At 35.9% G+C, this 21,580-nt stretch overlaps 1 protein-coding gene across 2 annotated transcripts in view; it reads right to left on the bottom strand.

The window, feature by feature from the left end:
- kcnq1.1 (potassium voltage-gated channel, KQT-like subfamily, member 1.1) overlaps positions 1-18,455 on the bottom strand; it is a 55,591-nt gene extending 37,136 nt beyond the window's left edge. Inside the window, exons 1-2 of one of the 2 annotated variants that reach the window (XM_017414248.3) lie at positions 18,057-18,455; positions 8,232-8,322 (exon numbers count right to left, since the gene is read on the bottom strand). In XM_017414248.3, the coding sequence (XP_017269737.3) occupies positions 8,232-8,322; positions 18,057-18,421 (456 nt within the window). In that variant the 5' untranslated portion in view covers positions 18,422-18,455. Of the gene's footprint in view, positions 1-8,231; positions 8,323-17,214; positions 17,325-18,056 lie in introns of those variants that run through there. The other variant, XM_037979682.1, reaches the window with a different exon arrangement.
- Between the last annotated feature and the right edge of the window lie 3,125 nt (positions 18,456-21,580).

Genomic DNA, 21,580 nt, shown 5'->3' with positions numbered 1-21,580 from the left:
ATGTTTGGCTAAATTTTACATTTCCTAATTTATTCACTATGGATTTCTACTTCAAGGTTTGAAAACAAACTGCCTTTCCAAAAGAGCCAATACATAACAGTAAGGGATGCAAAAAAAGAAACAACATAAGCCATTTTTTACACATGCAGCACAGCCTTGAAATTTGTTAGATATCACCAGAAGGAAGCATATGTGCAAACACAAATGTCCCAATTAAACAGAACAAATACCGAAGGTTTTACCCCACCAGCTCCCAGCTGGATAGCATTAGAATTAGCCAATTTGCAACCATTGAGCAGGTAGCCCATCGTTCAGAACATTCTCAAGTTTATATGTGGCAAAAAGATTTCACACATGTCATTGCACCCCTCTCAACTAATCAATATTTCAAAAAAAAGAAAAGAAAAACCATCAGTGTGTAACGGGGAGTTTTTCTCTCTCTCTCTCTTCCTGACTTTCACCGTTACATTTGACTTGTCATTTCATTTGAAATGTCTTCATGAGAGTAATCTCAGCAAAACCAAATTCTTACTTTTATTAATATCATTAAACTATAAAATACTTCAATGAGACGTCTGTTGGAACATCTGTGTTCATTTCCACAGATCATAAAATGATTGAATGACTAATTAAATCACAATTTAACTACCGTGTTAATTCAACGTTATACAAACTGGTTGACAGTAAATTGACTTATTGAAAATTAACCAATTCACTGAAGTAAACAGTTTTTATATTTGTTCCTCGTGTAGTGCAAAGAAGTTTATTTAAACAGAATAAAAGCAGAATTAAGTTAAAATGTTCATTTTTTCAAAAAAGGCAGCGTCTTCAACACATTAGTTCAGTTAAAAGAATGTGAAGGGAATGATTGGATCTATGCATGCTGTAATGACATAGCAGCAGTAGGCTTATTAATTTGTGTATCTTCTTTACATAAATGCACAGAGACCCAGAGTCAGAAATTATGGGCCAACTAGCCAGCTTTGCAGTACCGCTAAATATAAATCCCCGTTGTTAGGGTTAGTTGAATCAGATCTTTTAAAGCCACAATAGCTGTCAAAGAAACACAGTTTTTCAGAGTTTTTTATTTGAATTCCTTTGTATATCAGCTATGATAAAAAATAACCTCTAAGTATGCATATTTCGCTACCAAAAGTCTACTGCATAATTTGCAAGAAATTAGTGAAAGCAGAAGTCAGGTTTTGTTGCCAACAATTATGAGTCGTTTTGTTTATATTTGAAGATTGATGAGTACACTTCAGACAGTCTTGACAAGCGACGGATATTGAGTCAGTAAAATAATCCCTGGATGTAAAAAGAGTCAGAGGGAGAACAATTGAATGAGAGACACCAGATAAAAGTGAAAAGGTAAAGTTCTTCTCTCTTCTTCTGAAAAATAAAGACAACTACAAGCTGTGAGAATAAGAGTTAACAGAAATAGAATCATTTTGGGGGAGGGAATTAAAGCAGAGAGGGTTAAACCAAAAGGTGAGGCTAAGATCACATGCAAATGAGCTGTGCAGAGATATTCTGAACTCTAATGGGAGAAGTTTTGTAACTGATAACTGAATTTCATTGCAAACAAAGGCGAGGAATATTTGCTGTATTATAACTCACATTTTGCAAAAACCGATGATTTTAAGTTGCATTTACACCCAAAACAATAATTTAATGATGCAGAAATTCTGTTAGAAACTTAAAAATTTTAATCAAAACACTGAAAACTACAACATATTTTGACAGCTATTATGGCTTTAAATGAACCTCTGGTGTATTGATCTTGATCTGTACATTATAATACTGGTAAAGTAGTTTTGTTATGTTCACTTTTGGGGCTAAAGACAAAACTTACATACCTAAAATTTACTTACACAAATCAATTTTAAACAATGGAATACAGATATCAGATTATGTTAAAGTACTAAACTATCAATATTTATCATAATAAGTAATTGAAAATAGTTACGATAGAAGCAGTGTTGAGCACAAACATGTTCAAAGGAGGAAGTTCATCAATGACCTTCATGTTTTTGAGAACTTTGAACTTAATGAGTTATTTTTTTATTGTCTTTTTATTTGAGGAACATGAATTTTTCATTTTAGATATCCAAAATGAAAAACTGTTCCAAACATCTCTGCTAAAAGTTTGAGCATTACCTAAAAACATTTTACCTAAATGTCATTATCAAACATTCATAATACAACTTGAAAAGCAATTTAGACATCAGTCTTTGGAGTAATGATCTGCAACAACATAATCACAAACATCTGCAAAGATATGTTGTCACGGTTGGTTTTTTTTTTTGTTTGTTAGCAGAATTCGTTTCCTTATTTTAGACCTCTAGTTTCTTGTGCTTTAGTTTATTTATCAGTTTCTTGTGTATTATTTATTTCCACCAGTGCATTTTCTGTTTCTGTTTCTTAGCCATCTGTTTTTTTCTGTTACCTGTTCAGCCTGGCAGTTTTTGTTTTTGATCCATGGCCTCCTAGTTCCCCACTGCTCCCCTGTAATTCCTGTTACTCACTCATACACCTGTGTCTCATCTGTAATCAGCACACCTGTTCTCACTCACTAATCACTCCCAGTAGATATAAGCTCCTTGTTTTTCACTCAGTCTTTCTCATATGTAATCTTGTCTCAGCCCTGGGGGTGTTTTGGCATGTGGTTGGCTTTTGGTTTTTGTTGAAGTTTATTAGCTTTTCCTAAATATGCCTACCTGCTGCTCTGCCTCTGTCCTTGTCAAACAACAAGTGTTATAGATATTTTGGACCAAAAATAAACTTGATGAATTGCTTTAAAAAAACTACACAGGGAAGTTATGGGTACTTACTGTGTCTGCATTACCACTCCAGTTTAGTCATTAATTGGTAAGACGTTCATCCATATATATATATATATATATATATATGTGTGTGTGTGTGTGTGGGTGTATTTTACCCCTAATCTCAGTTTTGGAAAGCTTGAAATAGCATTTGTACTAGTTCAAATGTTGTTATTGAAATCTGTAATTTCAGTTTTAACTTGACTGTCATACCGTGTAAAAGGAACAGTAATATTGATATCTTAAAAATGTAATTGGAAGATTTGTGTGCTGCTGGAAAAATAGCAGATTATACCAAGTTGAGACACATTATCTCCCAAAACTGAACAACTGTTTCTTAAGACTTTTTTTATGGGAAAAGTTTGGTGGTGTTTAAGTGGTGGAAAAAAATTAAGAAAAAATAATTCAGTTCTTTTTTTAATTATTATTTTGTGTAAGCTGAACTTTGAGCTACTTCTTGCTCAGGGTGAACTTACACAAAACTGGTTAGGTGGTTGTCAAACAGAATAAATTAATTCCAGCTTTCATAGTTTTTATTTACCTTTTTATTGTTTCACATCTGTAAAAAAAAAGAAAAAAAATGCAAGGGTATAAAATGGCAGCTTGAAGGCATATCTTTGAAAAAAGAAATATATTTAGATGAGTGGCCTATTTCTGCAAAGCAAATCTCCTTGACACATCTCTCTGCTTCTGCTTCCCTGCATTGTGAAGCTGGTTTTATAGATTGTGACTGTAGCCACATCGCAAGTGGTTCCTATACATTATATGTACAATGCAGCCACAATTTTATGGTTTTCTATAAAATTTGTGAATTCTGGCAGTAATATCGAGCAGTTCTTTGTATTTTGCATCTCTTGGGGGTCACACACAAGAACGCTGATGCTCTCATGTGAGAAAACTACTCAGCAAGTGGTTTTAGTTTTCCATTAAATTGGTGGAAAAAAAGGGTATTGAGATTTTAAATTAATAGCTGAGAAGGTGTAGATTTTTAGTAAAGACTTGCCTCAAAAACACATTTTCCATGCATTTTTGTTTTTACCTTCAAATTTGTGTTGTGATTGTTTTGAATTAAAGTCAATTAATTTACCATGTTTTGCTGGGAAAACAGTGTAAACAGAAATTGTACTACCCTTTTTAAGAAGGGAAAAAACATGTATAAACCCATTTGTAACAATTTATGTACAGTTCTTTTTTATACAAAAAACTGGCAATTAATACTTAAAAGTCTAGCATTCATCGAAGGAATGTGTATTGCTTGCTACTTTTCATGCCAGAGTTTTAGACTAAGACCATCTTAAGATGACAAGGAATGGAGTTATAACTATTTGGGTCAAACCTTGAAAATTACATTATGTAGGATCACATGTGAAATTGCAAGATCTTGCAAAAATGTGTTTGTGCTCAGAGGATTACTCTCAGCTACTACCAAGCAAAACTTTAGCTCAATGTCTGTAAATTTGACTAAGTTATAGCCATGTCTATGTTGACTATGGCAAGTAATCTATGGCAGCCATATTAAATTGAAATGAAACCATAAGTTAACCAGTTGTTGATGCACATATGATTACTTTTTGAGCTTCCATTAAATCCGGAAGATGTTGCATCCCAGCAACATCTTCCTTTTTTTGATCCCACTTCTCGTTCTCTCTTATTATGAGGACCACAGAGGGGAGGCAATAAAACTAGGATTTTTCCCAAGATCCTTATCCACCACAATGTATTTCACTTCCAAAGTTCCTCTCAGCATCATCTTTTGACACAAGTCAAACATCAATCCACAACCAAACCTTGTTTATTTTCCCACTTGAGTGCTTAAAGAAAGGGAAAAAAAATCCAAAACAAATTAAAGGCCTAAGATTTCCTGAAGGAATGCATATAGCTCTGCCTTTCAAGACAGTTTTACACTAAGTCCATGTTATGTTGAGAAATGAGAGTTTAGCAAAATTAAAACCCCCAAAAAATATTATGCACAATCTCATTCAATATCAGGTATCTTGTTGATCTTGACTAATATGTTCACGCTCAGAGAATGTGTTGCAAATGATTGTCAGCTATTATCACACCAAACTTTAGCTCCTCTATAACACTAACTGAGGCATAGCCATTTTTTTGGTAAGCCAAGTTCAATTAGCTGTGGCTGCCAACTTCAGTTGGGTTGACTCCAAAAGTTACTCAGCTGTAGATGTACAACTAAAAATTACTTCCTCATTCAGAGGTTCATTCGTTATTTTGCTGACAGACAGAGTTGAATTCAACAATTAATGTTAGGACTTTTAACAAAGATGTCCCACAATATCATGCACTTGAAGTTTGTTAGAGATAATGATCAGCTACTACCACACCGCATTTTAGTTCAATATACAATGTGTAAAATTGGCTGAGTTGTAGCCATTTTTGTTTTCTAAAATGACTTTGGCATGGGAGCCATTTTAAATCAAGTTGAATCCAATTGTTAGTCACTTGTGGATGTCAACCCAGTGATTACTTTCGGAACATTTTACCAAAATTGGTTTGATGGTTTATGAGATACTTTGCTAAAGGTACAAACACACAGACAGACATTATTGTTCCACTTTTGCCTTTTGAATGGGCAACATAAACTCCTGAGTAACTGAATGGTTAATTAAAATCACAAGTGGAAATAAAAGTACATGGCAATAATACTCTGAAGTGTGTTACTCAAAATGAAACTACATGTAGCGATCCGTTAAATCTTTCATATTCTGTGTTCAAAATGAGAGGAATAAATCTTTAGAAAACGTGGATTCTTTTGGGGCACTGCCAAGCATCTGGCCAAACATCTTACTACAAATGCAGCCAGGGCTGCATCTCCAAGCAGAGAACAGAGAGGATTTCTGTTCACCTTGAGTGTGCATGAAAGAAGAAAGAAGACAAAGGGGGATGCTTCTTTACTAGGAAGAGAAGGGAATCAAAGGAGCGGCAGGGTCAGAGCAAATCTCTGAACGAGAAAGCGCCAAGCACTAAACAGTCCCTCTGGGGCAGAGAATGGAACAGATGAATGTCTGAGATTTTAGGTTTTGGTTGCAAATATTAATTATTCATTATCTGTGTAGAAAAGAAGAATAAGAAGATTAAACATCTCTAGAGGGTGAGCTAAGGGTGGGAAATAATTTTGCCAGGAAAATGTATATTACACTGACACAAGCATTTGTAGCAGGTTTTTTTAAAAACAAAAAAACAACAATATATATTTTTTGACCTGGCACTTTAATATGGCAGCCCATGACTATCTCATCCTATTATTCTGCAGCCCAAGGTGAACTTGTCACAATGTGGCACACATCAGTCCTTTCACATAGAAAATCCTCACGTTCTTTTATCCTTTCTTAGGGGTTTTTCTTTCATCTGAGTTTGAGTAACTCACCCTTCGCCCAGCTGCTCCCCGTGCTCAGCAGCTTGGGGTTAAGTTGATCCCATTTACTATTGATTTTTGAGGCGATGCCTTCAATCTGTTAGGCCACCGGGACAAACTAAAACTGTTTGTTAAAACCAGTTTAGGACTCTCAGCTCCCCCCACATAATATTTAAGCTCAATATCTGTAAAGCTGACTGAGCCATAGCCATTTATGGGTTGGCTATGGGTCGATGAGCTGTGTCAACCCTCTCACATTGGTTCGACTCTAAAACCTTTTCAGTTTTAGATGCACATTGAGTAATTATTTTCTGAAAATTTCAATAAAATCTGTCAAACTGTTCCCAAGATATTTCCCCAACGGTTAATGCTGACGTTTTAAGCAAAGATCTTGCACAATGAGTAGCACTTAGAGTATGTGTTGTGAATGACTCAGCTGTAAATGCATTCAAATTTATCACAGCATCTGTAAAAAAAATTAAGAGAATCATATCTATTTTTATGATCTCTAGGTTTAGTTTGCTATGGCATAAATTTCGAATTGCATATGCTCCAAAGGGCAATTAGTTATAGACATTCATCCAGTGATTATTACCTGAAAATATGATTAAAAACCTGTACAGGTGTTCATGAGTAATTTTGCAAACAAAGCTGGCTCCAATTAGTGAATGACAAAATCTTAAACAAGGACCTTATGCAACATGTTATCATTCAGAATACAGTACGTATAAAAAATATTTACACCCCCACCTTGGATGTTTTGTGCTTTTATTGCTGTCATAAATCAGTCATGGTCAATATAAATTGGTCTTCTTTACAAAGAAATAAAATAAAATAAAAAATTCTTCAGTGTCTAATTGAAATCACATTTCTACAGAATTATACCAATTAAAAAAAAATGTGTAAAGTAAAAAAGTGATTGCATAAATCTCTAATGCCTTTTTAAAGTGACTGTTCTAATAAATAAAAAATAAAAAGTAAAAGTCAGGAGATGGATACAAAAGGTTTTCCAAGGCCCTAAACATCCCCAGGGAGTTCTGTTAAATCCATCATCAAGATATGGGAGAAATATCAGACATGTAAATCTACCAAGAGAAGTTCCTCTTCACAAACTGAGTGACCGTGAAAAAGAACAATACTGAATGACGCCATTAAGACTCCTTCCAAGCTTCAGCAGATGAGTTGGGAGAGACTGAGCTACAACAACTGTTATCCAGGTTCTTCCTTAGTCTGAGCTTTATGGGAGAGTGGCAAAGAGAAAAACTCTGTTGAACAGGACTCATGTTAAATCTCGAGTTTGTCAAGTCAGTTAAATATATATATATTTTTTTTAATTTGAGTTTTTAGTATATGTAAAATTGACTGAGTTATAAGTGTTTTTGTCTTTTTTTCATGTTGGTTAGCTGAGGCAGCCAGGTTGAATCGAGTTAACTTCAAAAGTTAATCATTTGTAAATGTTCATTCATTTACTGTTTTCTGGAAGGTTTTTTAAAATTTGTCCAGTGGTTCATGAGATGGTTTGCTAACATCAGACAGAAGGGTAATAAAAAAAATAAACATCTCTGTTTACTCTATTGACTGAACACCTAATAAACAAATCTGTCTCACAAAATGATCTCTGCCTTATTTCCAATAATAACTTATTAATGACTCAGTATCTGTGTAGAAAGGAAAACTCCCCTGTCACTGTACTGTATAACTCAAACTAAGCCTTGTTTGCATGTGTCAGATGAAAACATACAGATCTAATTTGCTGAGCGATGATGGAAGCCAAGCAGAAGATCAGAAGCAAAGATATCAAGGGGGAAAGGCTAACGGCAGCACTTGCAAAGTAATCAATGCAATAAAAAGAAGCCGGCACAATTTGAAATTCAATTTCTAAGTCTCACTTCTGTGTTTGCATTCCTTTAGGATCTCTGGAACATGAGACTTAAAAGCTGGATTAAAGCAGTATATTGTGAAAATAATTTTTACTTTTTAAAGTTTAAATTCTGTAAAAACAAAACAAACAAACAACAAAAAAAAAAAACACTTACCACCCAGAAGAGCGTTGTGTGGGCCAGGGATTGATACTGCTCAATGGTGGAAAGGACACTGAGGATCAGACAGGCTAAAACCATTAGAAATCTGTAGAGATTAAAGCAGAATGTGTCTTGGTTAGAAATATTTATGTTGAAGGTCATTTATTCTTATGAAAGTCAGTTGCATATTTAACTAATCAAAATCTAGATTACTCAAATCAAACCTTTAGATATTTGAAACAGTCAAGTCAAGCAAACACAAGTCCCTTTAACCCTTGTTCATATTTTACTTTACTAAAAGTGCAAATCTTACCTGAACTTTGGTGTCTGGTACAAATAGCTGACTAAATCTGAGGAAGCAGTGCAGTGCTTTCAAGGAAATACTTTTGAATTCCACCACATGCAACAAAGTACTCAATATACTTGTAGACTAAGGGGTAGAAGGGTTTTATCATATTCATCTAACCCTCAAAATGTATCAGCAAATACCAAATCAATGTTCAGCATTCTTTCTATCCCTCTCAAAGTCAAAATGGTTTTGGGAAGAAAAAAAAGAGTTAAACCAATCAAGGTAATTAAAAAAAAAAAACGTTTCAAACTAACTTGGCACCACATGGCAAAAAACAAGCAAAAAAAAAACAAGAGGGTTTCAAATTTACTTTTGAATCATTTGCTATTAAGTTGGTGGAAAAATTAAACTTTAGATGTTTTAGATGTAGTAATTTCTAATACTAGAATCTGGTAGCCTGTATTTACCCCCTTTTGGCACGGTTCTTCAAGTCAAAATACAGTAGGGGATCCTACTCAGTCTGATGGAAGTGGAGGAGGATGTTATAACCCGGTGTGCTGTAATAAAACTCATGAGTCATTCTTAACCTATACCGTTCCTCTTATGTGTTTCAACCCCTCAGGATCAGAGTTCTTGGTTTGATTTCACCTCTTTCGGAACTAAATTTTATATTCTAGCAGCGTGTCTGTTTGCCAGATATATTAGAAAATTAACAATTACTTTATATGAAACATTGCAGAAAGATTGACCCCCAAAGCAAGGTCGAACCTTTTCACTTTTGTTTGAATGAAGTGATGAGGAATGTGACTGTGAAGGCATGTGAATGGAATATTAACTTCTGAATTAATTTTAAGGCTAAAGGCTGCCATGCTTGAACATTTTTGTATTTATCTAATATGTAAGCTTTAAAAAAATCACAACATAGAGACAAAGATCTGAAAAAAAAAGCAAAACAAACATTGATGTGAATACATTAAGGGGAGTGAAAACCAACAAGAGGGTGATGATTTGTACATTAGAAGCAGGTGTGAAGGGACAACAGAGGACAAGAAACCAGGAAAGCATAGAACAACCTCAGGAGAGTGAAAGTAGTATAGTGAAAGTATTTGCTGACAAAATACAATGGAATACATGTCTGACTTTTAGTTGTCACAATACAAGATTTTACTGATTTTGCCTAAGAAAATATTATAAAAATCATCTGTCTCTATAACATTGACATAAAAATAATTTACACATATTTATTACACTTTTTTGTTGTATTATAGCTGTTCACACAAGCATGGACTGTGATTGTATCACAACCTTCGGTTTCCTAAAATTATTAATTAATATAAATGACACAATATTTCTGTGCAGAACAACTGTTTTGAGAGTTTCAATGTGTAAGAATATTAACAGTGAGGTACAGAGCTTTAGAACAGTTGACATGGGGCTTACTTTACAGTGTGATTTAGCCTACACGTTTCATATTTAAAATAAAACATTTTGAATGATTTCTCTAACCCACAGCTCAGACAGAAGAGAAGAGACATTAGACACATCTAGATAATTATTGGCTTTTTCAATTAGTTTGAAAAATCACATTAATGAGCAGCAGACATTAACCTTAGCCTTCTGTGTTGGTTCAGACCGCAATGCATTATGGTCAATTTTCACCAAATGTAGTGTACAACTTCTGCACAGCACTTTTACTGTAACACGTGAGTTTCTAGCACACTATATAGTGGATGAAAAATTACAGTTGAAATTTCAAACACCACTACAAAATGGCGGATTCACTATATGGCACTATATAGTGAATGAGTGGACAAATCCAACATGGCCGTAGACAATTACAAAAAGAAAAAGTGTACAATTACTCAGGGGTTTTTTGGATATATCTTTTGTGACAAATTTTGACAAAACAGCCAAAAAAAAAAAAATTTGCAGAAAATACCTTAGTAGCTGAGACAAATAATCATATTATATTATGTAAATAGAAATACTTTTTAGTTCTTCATTTTATTTTGTCATTTATAAAAAAATCTTCAAACACTGTTTCTAGAAAAGTCTTCAACCATAATAAAACACACACACACAGACACACAAAAAAATGCTGCAGTAATCATGTAAGTGGAAGAAAAATGTGACTGTAATGTTGAGTTTGGAAATGGATGGTTTAACTGCAGAGTCTGTGGTGTTACTGTGGAGTGGACAGATTTGGACACTGTTGTTGAACAACAACAACAACGCTACCCAGCCGAGCCATTGGCCATCTTCTTAGGTTCATAGGTTTATAAGTTTCGCTGGAACAGTTGTAAAGACGGTTGTATTTTCTAACAGCCTTGGCCTGCTGGTTCTCAGCAAAGCAATAGAAGCAAAATGACCCTATGAAAGTCCACTGGCTTTTCCACATAAACACTCCCACAACTTCTGACCAGTCACACAATAGTTGGTTCATTCCCCTGGCAGAAAAAAGTTTGGCCAGGAGCATGTGTCAAGAAGAGGAGGGACAAGCTACTAGATGAACAAAATGACGTGATTTTTGTCACACAACTACATTAAAGAGAGCTGATTTCTTGACTTCTTATGGAGTATAAAGCAGCCTTTAGTCATCGCAGTCTACTACAAAAAAAATGCTGACGTAGGTTTTATTGTTGACGTGCCATATACAGAGCTAATAATAAACCGCTTCAGTCACAGTGATCAACATAAATGGTTTTTGTAGATGCAATGCACAACCAGAACGTCTGGAGGCAATATTTTCTTCATTCCTTAGCCAAGATTTCACCTCCCAGCACCATTTGTTTATTTCTCCACTTTCAGATATACTCATGACCATTTCTGGTTACATATTTTCACTTTTTTGTTTAAAATTTAAAAACGAATACTAAGCTGACCAAAGGATTTCAGTTTTTTTGTGATGTCACATAAAGTAAAATGATAAATACATTTGAGTGAGTTCAGATTCATACGTTTCACTGATTGTTACTTTAATTCACTGTGGAATGTAATCTTAGACATAGTGGGGATGTTTGCAGGTGGGAAGACTAAAGACTAAAGCAGTAGAGTTAAAAAAAATGAACTGGAGCCTAGAACAGGAGGAGCACCCATAGAAAGCAGTGACAGACTGAACGAATTGGTGACTAATCGACTAATCAGAAGAATTTTTACCAATTAGTTGACTACCAAAATAATCATTAACTGTAACCCAAATTATAAAAGTTCAAAAATAAGTTTAAAGTGTTACAAATAAAAGTAAGATGGCCAGTCAATACTTTTGCCAAAATTTTAAAATACAGTGGAGCTACAAAATAATCTTCCAGCAACTTGATGTCAGGATCAATGTTTCTAGTTATTCTGTAGTAGTCTTTTATGTTAGTTGTGTTTTTCCCCTCTCTTTTAGTTATGTTTAGTTTCTGTGTTGTTTTTTTCTTGTGTTAAGTTCATCTCCCCACCTCTCCCTGCTACTTCGCAGTACTTTTCCTCATTGTGTTTCTGCTCCTCAGTCCTGCCATGTCCATCTATGCCAGCTGTTTCCCTTCTCCTGATCAGCCTCTGCCCATATATACTGTACCTCTGCATTCATCATTAATCAGTCATTGTTGCTTCATACGCTGTCAGGTTCTCATTGAATTCATGCCTCCAGTTCCTAGTGTTTTTTTTGTTTTGTTTTGTTTTGTTTTTTTCTTTTATTAAGTCATAAATCTTTAAAGTTTAGTTTTGAGCTCCTTGTGTGGTTTGCATTCTGGCTAAAACAGTTACACATAAAACATGAAGTTTTTTTTTTTTTTTCTTTTCAAAAATTTGGCAAAATAAAATGCAAATTTCTGTGGTCAGAGTAGCAGAAAAATAACTCAAAAGTATTGTATTTTCACAATAATAATAATAATAATAAAAGACAAACAGTAAAATCTCAAAGAATAAGCAAAACACAGATGTTAAGTCAGACCACATCGAACACTGTAAGCTATGAAAAAGGAGACTTCTGAACAACTGATAATACAAATATGTGCTCCTGTAGGATATCTGGTAACACAAGATAACACTTCTGTGCATTTGTAAGTCAAGTTATTTTTGCTCATCCTTTATTCATTGCATTAGTTTCCCTTGCATTTACTGTAGCTTCATTAACTTGATATGTCAAATTCATTACCTCACCAATGAGCAAAAGCTTTTTACAATATTTTGAGATTATGATTTTTCAGCTGTTTTTAGCTGTTTCAATATGAAGCATGGAAACTGCTTTTTTTGAAATCCAACCACAGAGGTGTCGCTAAAAAAGAAAAACGTATTTATCAAAGTGCTAGAGGATATTTTCTCACCTATCAGCTGGTTTGTAAAGTCTTAAAACTTTCAGACAACAAGCATAAAGAGTGCTGTTTCTGTAAGAGCAGCCTTGATGGAAAGTATGTTTAGAGACAGTAATGTTTGCACCATGAAGACCCTTATCACCCTTTGCTGCAGCCTGAGTTTATTGAAGTCCAGCCAGGAATCCAAATGCCCCCCTTTAAGCTAACACATACGCACAGAGGCAAAAACGTGCACACCACACGTCAACACAGATAAAAGGCTGAGGAGGGACCAGCTTGTGGCTGGTTCATAACGCCACTGAAGCAGATGGTCTTGTCTGAAATGTCTGAACAAGACAAAACAGCAGTATGACTGCAATTGTTTACAACTGCATCTTTGATATGTTGTCTGTTCCTATGCAAGTTAGCTTTTTGTATTAGAGAATAGGCAAAAACATAATCGCAAGTATAATTCACAACGTTTTAGGTAGAAATGTGACAGATGCAATCAAGAAGGGGCCAAAAGATTTAAAGCACGACACCGTACTCTCCAAACTTTACACAAGGATATGTCAATAGTTGTAATTTGTCAGTAAAGCTGAGCTTAAATTATTTTGGGGAACGTGAAGTGCCATTAAATATAAGCAGTCAGTGTGCTGAACAAACCTTTCTGCTTCACCATTTATTCAACTAAGACTGTCTGACTGGTCTTTTTCTCACCAATAAGAGCTCCATCATATTTCACTTTCTTTCACCTCCAGGCCCCTGAGACAATACAGCCTTTGTGTCTTTTTCTGGCACCCTGAGGCTTGGTGTAACAACAGAAAAAAAAAGAAAAACAATATATATATATATATATATATATATATATATATATATATATATTGGCTTGGCAACACAGACAACCGCTGAACTCTAAACAGAAGCTTAAAGCATTGCTCCTATCAATTATTGACAGAGTCACTTGCAGTCTGGTGCACAGCATGAAACAAAGCATAGAATGGACTAAGAGCTGGAGGTGACGCTGTTAACTATGTCACAGGATATCATTATCTAATTATATAGGATCAAAAGATCGATTTAATTAAAGGTCCGGAAATTTAAATCCATTTTTTGTGTTGGCTTATGTCTATTAGCTGTGGTAGCCATCTTGAACTGAATAAAGTCCAAAAGGGTTTTAGTTGTACATGTACAATCAGTGATCAGCTTCTGATAATTCTGATCATCCAGTGGTTCATGCGATGTCTTGGGAAAGCAACTGACAAACAGACACACATATGTGGGCAAAAACATTATCGCCTCTTCACCTTTGGTGATGGGCGATAAAAAAACAGAAAAGTGAACAGAAGCCTTTGTCAGGGCATCAGGTAAATTTCTGTCCAGTCTGAAACTAGGTTAGCGACAGAAGTTTGTTTCAGATGGGTGACCTTGTTTATGTAGAAGCAACAAAAAAAAAAAAAAACTGTAGAAGACTGAAACAGCTTGAGTTGGAAAATCAAAAAACTGCTGATATATTTTTTTTCTTTCAGTTAACTAAAATAAACAATATAATCCTAACAGGAAGTCAAAACGTTGGAGCAGGATAACTGTGATTTCGTAGTCTTTTTGTTAAATCATTAAAGTGGGTCTGAGATTCCTTCCTCTGACTTTTCGTCAGAATATGCGGTTGGTTTAATGGAGCTGAGTCTGAAAAACACTTTGTGAAATCTGCTTTCTTTTAACTCTCCCAGTAGACACATCTAAACCCAGCATGTGGGATGAATCCATGCTGCTGCTGACCAAAACATTGCATTTAGCTGCCTGACTGCAGAACAGAAAAAAAAAACAAGTAAGTGTTTTGCCAAGACAAAAGATATGAGACATAAAATATAGATGGATTCTTATTCTATCAATACCATCAGATCTGCTTTAATAAATTAGTAAAGCTGAATGTCTAGTATCAAGTTGATGAAAAAAAAATGAACATACTATTCCTGTTGTTTAAAATAGTGAAAACTAGAGGAATTGCGGTTTCTGTAAAAAAAGCAGTGTGAGCGCTGCAGAGTCATTCAGCACAAATGAATTTAGCTAAAATTAGCTGAAGAACCTGATAGAGAGTTGTAAGGGTTTAGAGACAAAAGCGAAAATAAGAAAAAAAACTAGATAGAAGCTACAAGTAGCAAAAGGCTAGGTAAAAGCAACAAAAGGTTAGCTAAAAGTAACCAAAATATAGATAAAGGCAGCAAAGGGCTAACTAGAAGCTAAAATTAGCAGAACAGTAGTATAAAAAATGTTTAAAAAAATAGAGCAATTATCTTGAAGCAGATTTAAAAGAGAACGTTTATGAAGGACCTGAAAAGGTCTCATTGTGTTTACATGAGGAAAATATTAGCAAATTAAATGAAATATTTTGAAAAATATAATAGTTACAAAAGCACCTACATAGCACCCTTCTCCTGAATGAACCACATGTTTTCATATATGAATGGCTGAAGTATGCAGACGGCAAAAACATTTGGAAAAGTAAATTTAACATTAAAAATAATATAAAATGAAATCATAGTAATAAACTGGAGAAAACCGGAGAACAAAAAACTGGAGAAAACTGGAGAACAATACTTTAAATGCTGAGTCGGCATTAACAGAGGATCTGAATCCCGAAAGCAAACTGCATCATCAAAGTCACATATAAACAAGAGCAAACTCGCACGGTGAACCTCTGATAAGGCTTCCAGTCACTTTGACGTTTGAGTTCTGGGTAAATGATAAGGCCACGCTTGTCTGTAGCTGTTTTTCTCCAACTCAAACAAAAACAAAGTTCTGAGCTGACGTCAAAAAACTAATAAAAGATCAGACGTCACAACACCATGGCCTCACAACAAAGTAGATTAAAGTACAAGAAGAAAAAAATCTCAAAAACATGCCACAATTCAAAAGTAGAACGCTAGAGAAATTGAACAGAAATGCAAATTGATATAGATTTATATACATTTCTTTTGGCATAGTTGTGACTCCTCCTGTCTTTGTCAAAAAAAAAAAAAAAGCAGCCATCAAATGTATTTGTCCTTCTAACCCTGGCTCTGTCATCAGGAGAAATCCGTGAAAAGGACAAAGCAGTGTCTCTTTGTGTTTAACTTTGACCTTGTTTGTGTCCACAGCTAGCCAACAGAAGCATATTTTGGGTGAAAAAAAAGAAAAGAAAAAAAAAGAGAGAGAGATCCAGAAATTCCACCTCGTTGCCTTCTGTCACTATGTTTAGTACAATTTTGCAATTTCATGCTACAACCTGCAGCATCACTCTCGCAGACATTTTACAGTTTCTCACTCTGCTGAGCATTTACAATCAATACAGGAGCCGCTGACATCATATGGTTTTCAGAGGGAACAGTGAAAGGCCAATTTAATTAAACCCCAAGGCCGATGAGGCCATAACATTAGAGAAACAAGAAATCTCAAATAACATGGCAAAGAAGGCGGACATGAGGATGGAGAGCAGCAGCAGCCAACTAAAGCAGTCGTAGCTCAGTGTGACCGAAGAACGTGTCACTCAATGTTAAAACATGCTTCCCGAGTAATTATCAGATCAATCAGACACAGAAGTCAAATTCCCCTTCTCGAGAGCAAAGCAAATCTTTGGTTTGTTATTTTATCAGACAGGCCTACTTTTTAGAAATCAGAATAAAGTAATCACTACAACACCACTTTAATTGGCTGCATGTAGAAACCTAAAGGATAAAATGCAAATTGCTTTGTCAAACTTGCAAGTAATAACTCCACTAACATTAAAGGCCAAATATTTCTTGAAGGACTGTAGATCGCACATCCCGTCATGCCAAAACTAAGATCAGCTTGTGCTCAGAAGGGATGGCGTTTTAGTTATTTTGGTTAAACCTGTAAACGATGCTATGCTCCATGTGCATCCAATATCCTGAGATTTTGCAAGATCTGTGAGCACTGACTCTCACCTACCACATCAACCTTTAGCTCAATAGCTGTAACACTGAGTTCTAGCCATGTTTGTGTTTGCTAATGTTGATTGGGTTCCACAGCCGTTTTGAATTAACTCCAAATGTTACTCAGTTTTAGATGTAAGATTTTCTGCTAAAAAAACATTGTTAATGCCAGCAGTTAATGCTAAAGTTTTAAACAAAAAAAATCATGCAATGTGAAGCGCTTGTAGTATGTGTCAGACATGGCTCTCAATTCAGACAACACCAAATTTCATCTCAATATCTAAAAAACTGACTGAGTTATAGTCATGTCTGTGTTTTCTACGCTCAGTTGAATGTGGTGGCCATTTTGATTTGAGTTCATTCCAAAAAGGTAATGAGATGTAGATGTCCATCCATCTCTGAAACCATCATTTATATCTGTCCAGTGGTTCATTAAATTTTTTGCTAACAGACAGACAAACAAACAAACACGCTCATACACGGACATTGGCAAAAAGCCTTACCAGCCCTTTGGCGATGGGTGACAACAATAATGTATCGTCTGTTCATCCTTAGCTGCCTTCTAATACGCTAGAGTTGCATTGCATTTGTTCACGTTGCCTTTGAGTCAGTGCGACTCTAACCTGCTGCGACAGGCCAGGTCCCTCTGTGTCCCCTCCGACACCGCGGGGTCACTGGGTGGCAGCGTGAGACCGGGTCACCACCTCCTCCACAACACACATCCTGCCAAGTTTAGCTGTCTGCTATCAGTGCCAGCAAGTGGGGACAGAGAGCACACATGGGGGTGGGAGGGGGGGTGCTGGAAAATCACATCCCACATTCCTGAAACCTCTGCCTGCATACAGACCGGGGACAGTTAATTTCTAAGTAGTGGGTCACATCAAGGAAAAAAAAAATAGTATAGGCAAGTAGCTGTTTCCTTTTATCGAGACAGATTAAATGTGTTGTTAGTGAACCAGAAGTACCTCAATGATGCACTTGAACTGTTCTGCAAAATTAAAAAGTTGAGTGGTGCTTGGGAAAAATGTTTCCCAGATGAAAAATGTATGCAACATCTCTTTAGTGTCCCCATGATTTTTTTTTTTTTTTTTAATATTCACTGGTATTGGATGAACTGTGTGTTTTTGTTGTTTTCCACTGGCTACACTAAAGGACCCAGAGGGGTTTCTTGTTGTGCTGTGGTATCTGAGCAGCATCTTTCTAAATTTCACAGGATTAACAATTCTTTGTAGTTAGGATGCTCTACATGCGCAACTAACTCCCTGTTTAATTAGGATCTAAGAGCTGCAATTATGCCCTTGAATCCTCCCCGGATTTGGGAGATTAGGAAAATAAAAGCACTCACACTGTGAAGTGATACACCAAGCATTTCCAACCAGACGGCCTCTCCAGAAAGTTGTACACGCGTCCTTGGATGTAGGCGCGTGTGAGAGCCGGACGCGCACCGGTGCTGTACACCGACATCCTCACAGACATCCGGGGATGCGAAAACTGGGGGTGCAGGTGAAACGAGGTGCCATCCGCGGGAGCTCTACCGTCCTGCTGCATTGTTGTGCGTCTTTGAGGGAAGGTCTCGCTGCCAACAGGTGTTCCTGCTTCACGCGCGCTTAATGCAGTTTCCGACAGCTCCAAATCCGGTGGTCTCTTCCCATGTGCCACAGCTGAAAACCTCCTCGTGTTTCCCTGGCCGGGGGCGGAGAGGACAGACATTGGAAGTTTCCGTTCTTCTTCTGTGCCTGCTTTAACTTTCTCCACCATTTTTTTCTTTTCGGTCACAGACTTAAAGTGACAAATGTTGGTCCATGTGCGCTAACCTTCTGTTGCGCCCCTGAATGCGCCAGGACGCATAAAAAAACTGCAATATTAACTCTGTTATTAATGCTCTAAATCACCAGGATGGCTTTTCTCCCTCCAACCTAACGTTCTGGCTCTCTGGGTTGTTCAAAGTTCCAGACATAAATGAGGATCCTTTACCTCTCTCAGAGCACTTATCAGCCTCCGGGGTTGTCGCCATGCAGGCGGTGTGCTGTGAGCCGCCAGCTGCTCGGGCATTAGCCTACTGTATTATAGCAGAACATCTAAAATAAAACCTGTCTGTATGTGATGAGCTCTATTACCACCAAGAGCTGAAAAGTCCTTCATGTGTGTTCAAAGCGCAAATATAGGTAGGCCTTTGTATATTATATTATCTCTTTTTTTATTGAAATACCATACTTTAGACCTTTCTTTTTTATTAAATATAAATAAATGCATAATGTTTCATGTGGATCTACAGAAAGGTTTTGTGTGTTGATCATGTCATAGTAGAATAAAACAAACTCCATAGTCTTTCCTTCATGGATGCTGCTTTCAGTAATAGATGTGGATCTCAGCATTTTTAGGTGTTAATAAAGGCCTTGGCGTTCCTTGAAGGGATGCATATCACCACCCCCTTCCATGCTGGAGTTTACAAAATCTGTAATTGATGTTACAACTACAATTAGTACTTTCTGAGGATTTCACTAAAATCTGTTCAGTGGGTTATGAGATATCTTTGCTAACAAACAAAAAGGGTTGACGCCAATAATTAATGCTAAAGGTTTAGGCAACAGTCTTGGGCAATATGCAGCACTCAGGGAATGCATTGAAAATGCCTTTCAGCAACTACCACACCAATTGTATCTCAATCCTAAAAGTTAATGCCAAAGTTTTAAGCAAAAATATTGCACATTGTGTAGACTTCTATGTTTTGAGAATGATACTCAACTACCACCACACCATATTTTAGCTCATTTATCTCACTATAAAATTAAGTTCTTTTTTTCTCCCTTTTGGGCTACTTTTCAGTAGCAGTGATGCCAATCTTGATTTGGGATGACTCAAAAAGTTAATCTGTAGATCTCTATCCAATGGTTACCTTCTTAAGTTTCATTTAAAAATGTTTAGTTGTTCATAAGATATTTTGCTAACAGAGCTGACTCCAATAGTTAATGTCAAAGTTTTAAAAACAAATTCTATGCAATCAGTTAGTGCTCAGTGTATGTGTTGGGGATGACTCTTAACTACTACCATACCAAAATTTAGCTCAGTATATTTAAAACTGGTTATAGCCATCGTGTGTTTGCTAAATTTACTTAGCTGTAGCAGCCATCTTGAAAGAAGTTGACTCTGAAAGTTATTCACTTGTAGATGTCTAGATGTCCTATAAACCCAGTTTTTCTCCACTTGCTTGTCAGCAGCAGTTGTGGAATAGCTGAAGCTGCAAGAAAAATAAACTTGGTCAATTAACTGCAAAGAATTGTTTATATACATGCTGTAGCTTACCAATCAGCATTTCACATTTTTTTCATTCTTTTGATCATATTTCAAAACAAGGAAAAAACAAAAGCAGTTCCCTAGTCTTAATAAGTTAAGCTGTCATAAAATAATCTAGTTCTAAATGTGCATCTGTTTGTCTGACTTTTATGTGATTAAATGTCAAGTAACAGTAGTGCTAGTCTGCTTACAAGAAGCTCAATTTGTCAAGGTTACCCTGTGAAGGTCTTCCACTGTGACCTTGGCTAAGGTAGTCCAACTGAGAGGAAACACATCCCCCCAGCTCCCCCGCTGCAAATTTTAATAGGAGTCGAGTGGCGTCCATGTGATGACAGGATCTGTTGCCAGGTAGGTATTAAACATAACTCTCACAGGCTTTTGCTGCAGGAAACCGGTCACAACATTTTACCTTTTGTACAGAAAGGCCTGTTCTCTTGAAAGGCTCCAGTTCTGTCATATCTGAATCCATGAAAAACACAGACAACAAAAAAATAATAATAAAATAAAATACATGATTGAGGATAGCTAAAGGAAAAAAAAAGATCAAAGTGAGAAAAGATGGAGTTCTAGTTGATTACACCTAGTAAATGTCATTATACATGATACTGTGATAACTTGTGAAATGCACAGCATGTGCTGGGAATGATGCTCTTCCATTGAGTTCAGTATCTGTAAAATTGACTGAGCTATAGTGTTTTTTTCTGTTTGCTAAGGTCAATAAGCTGTGGTGGCCATCTTAAAATGGGTTGACTGCAAACGTTAATCAGTTGTACATGTCTATCCAATAATTACTTTCTTAAAAATAAAAAGTAATCTGAAAAAAAAAAAAATCAACTAGAACTACATAGATCCACTCTCTGGTGGTCGTCTTCAGAGTTAAAGTGCATGGTTGTGCATCTTCTGGTTAATATGTTCCTGCCACACCATTTTAGAATTACTTATTTACTTTGAAAGCAATGAAAAACTCAGTTGTATTTTACTTGTTATTTTTATTAAGATGTGTAGGTCTTCTGGCACCAAAACATGGTGATTCATATACTGAAGTATATGACTTGTAGATGTACAGCCAATTTATACATTTTGTGATTTTTATAAAACTCTATTCAGTGGTTCATAACATAAAAGACAGTGTTGATTCTATTGTCAAAGTTTTTGACCAAATATGTTGTGCAATATGTGTTGGGGCTAATACTCTGCTACCAACACACCCCATTTTATTTTAACATCAGTAAATTGGCTATGCGAAAGTTATTTTTTGTGTTTCTTAAAGTCAGTAGACTGTGGCAGCCATCTCGAATTTAGTTGACTCCAACACGTAATCAGTTGCAGATGCTCATCCAGTTATTATTTTCTGACAGCTTCGATAAAATCAGTTTCGTAGTTCATGAGACAAGCTGCATAGGTACACATACAGACATTATTATTATTATTGCCTTTATCTATGCTAGTTTCCAGATCTTGCTTAGCTTTTTTTTTTTGTATTATTAGTTAAACCAACAATCTCGAGGACATTTCCTGGCCTAAAAAACACTGTTTTCAGCTTTGGGAATTTGTGTTTTTGTTTTACTTCAGTGT

This window comes from Kryptolebias marmoratus, linkage group LG15 (assembly GCF_001649575.2).
Source record: "Kryptolebias marmoratus isolate JLee-2015 linkage group LG15, ASM164957v2, whole genome shotgun sequence".
Taxonomy (NCBI): Eukaryota; Metazoa; Chordata; class Actinopteri; order Cyprinodontiformes; family Rivulidae; genus Kryptolebias; species Kryptolebias marmoratus.
The sequence above is the reverse complement of the archived record's forward strand: the minus strand, read 5'-3'. Positions and strand labels throughout refer to the sequence as shown.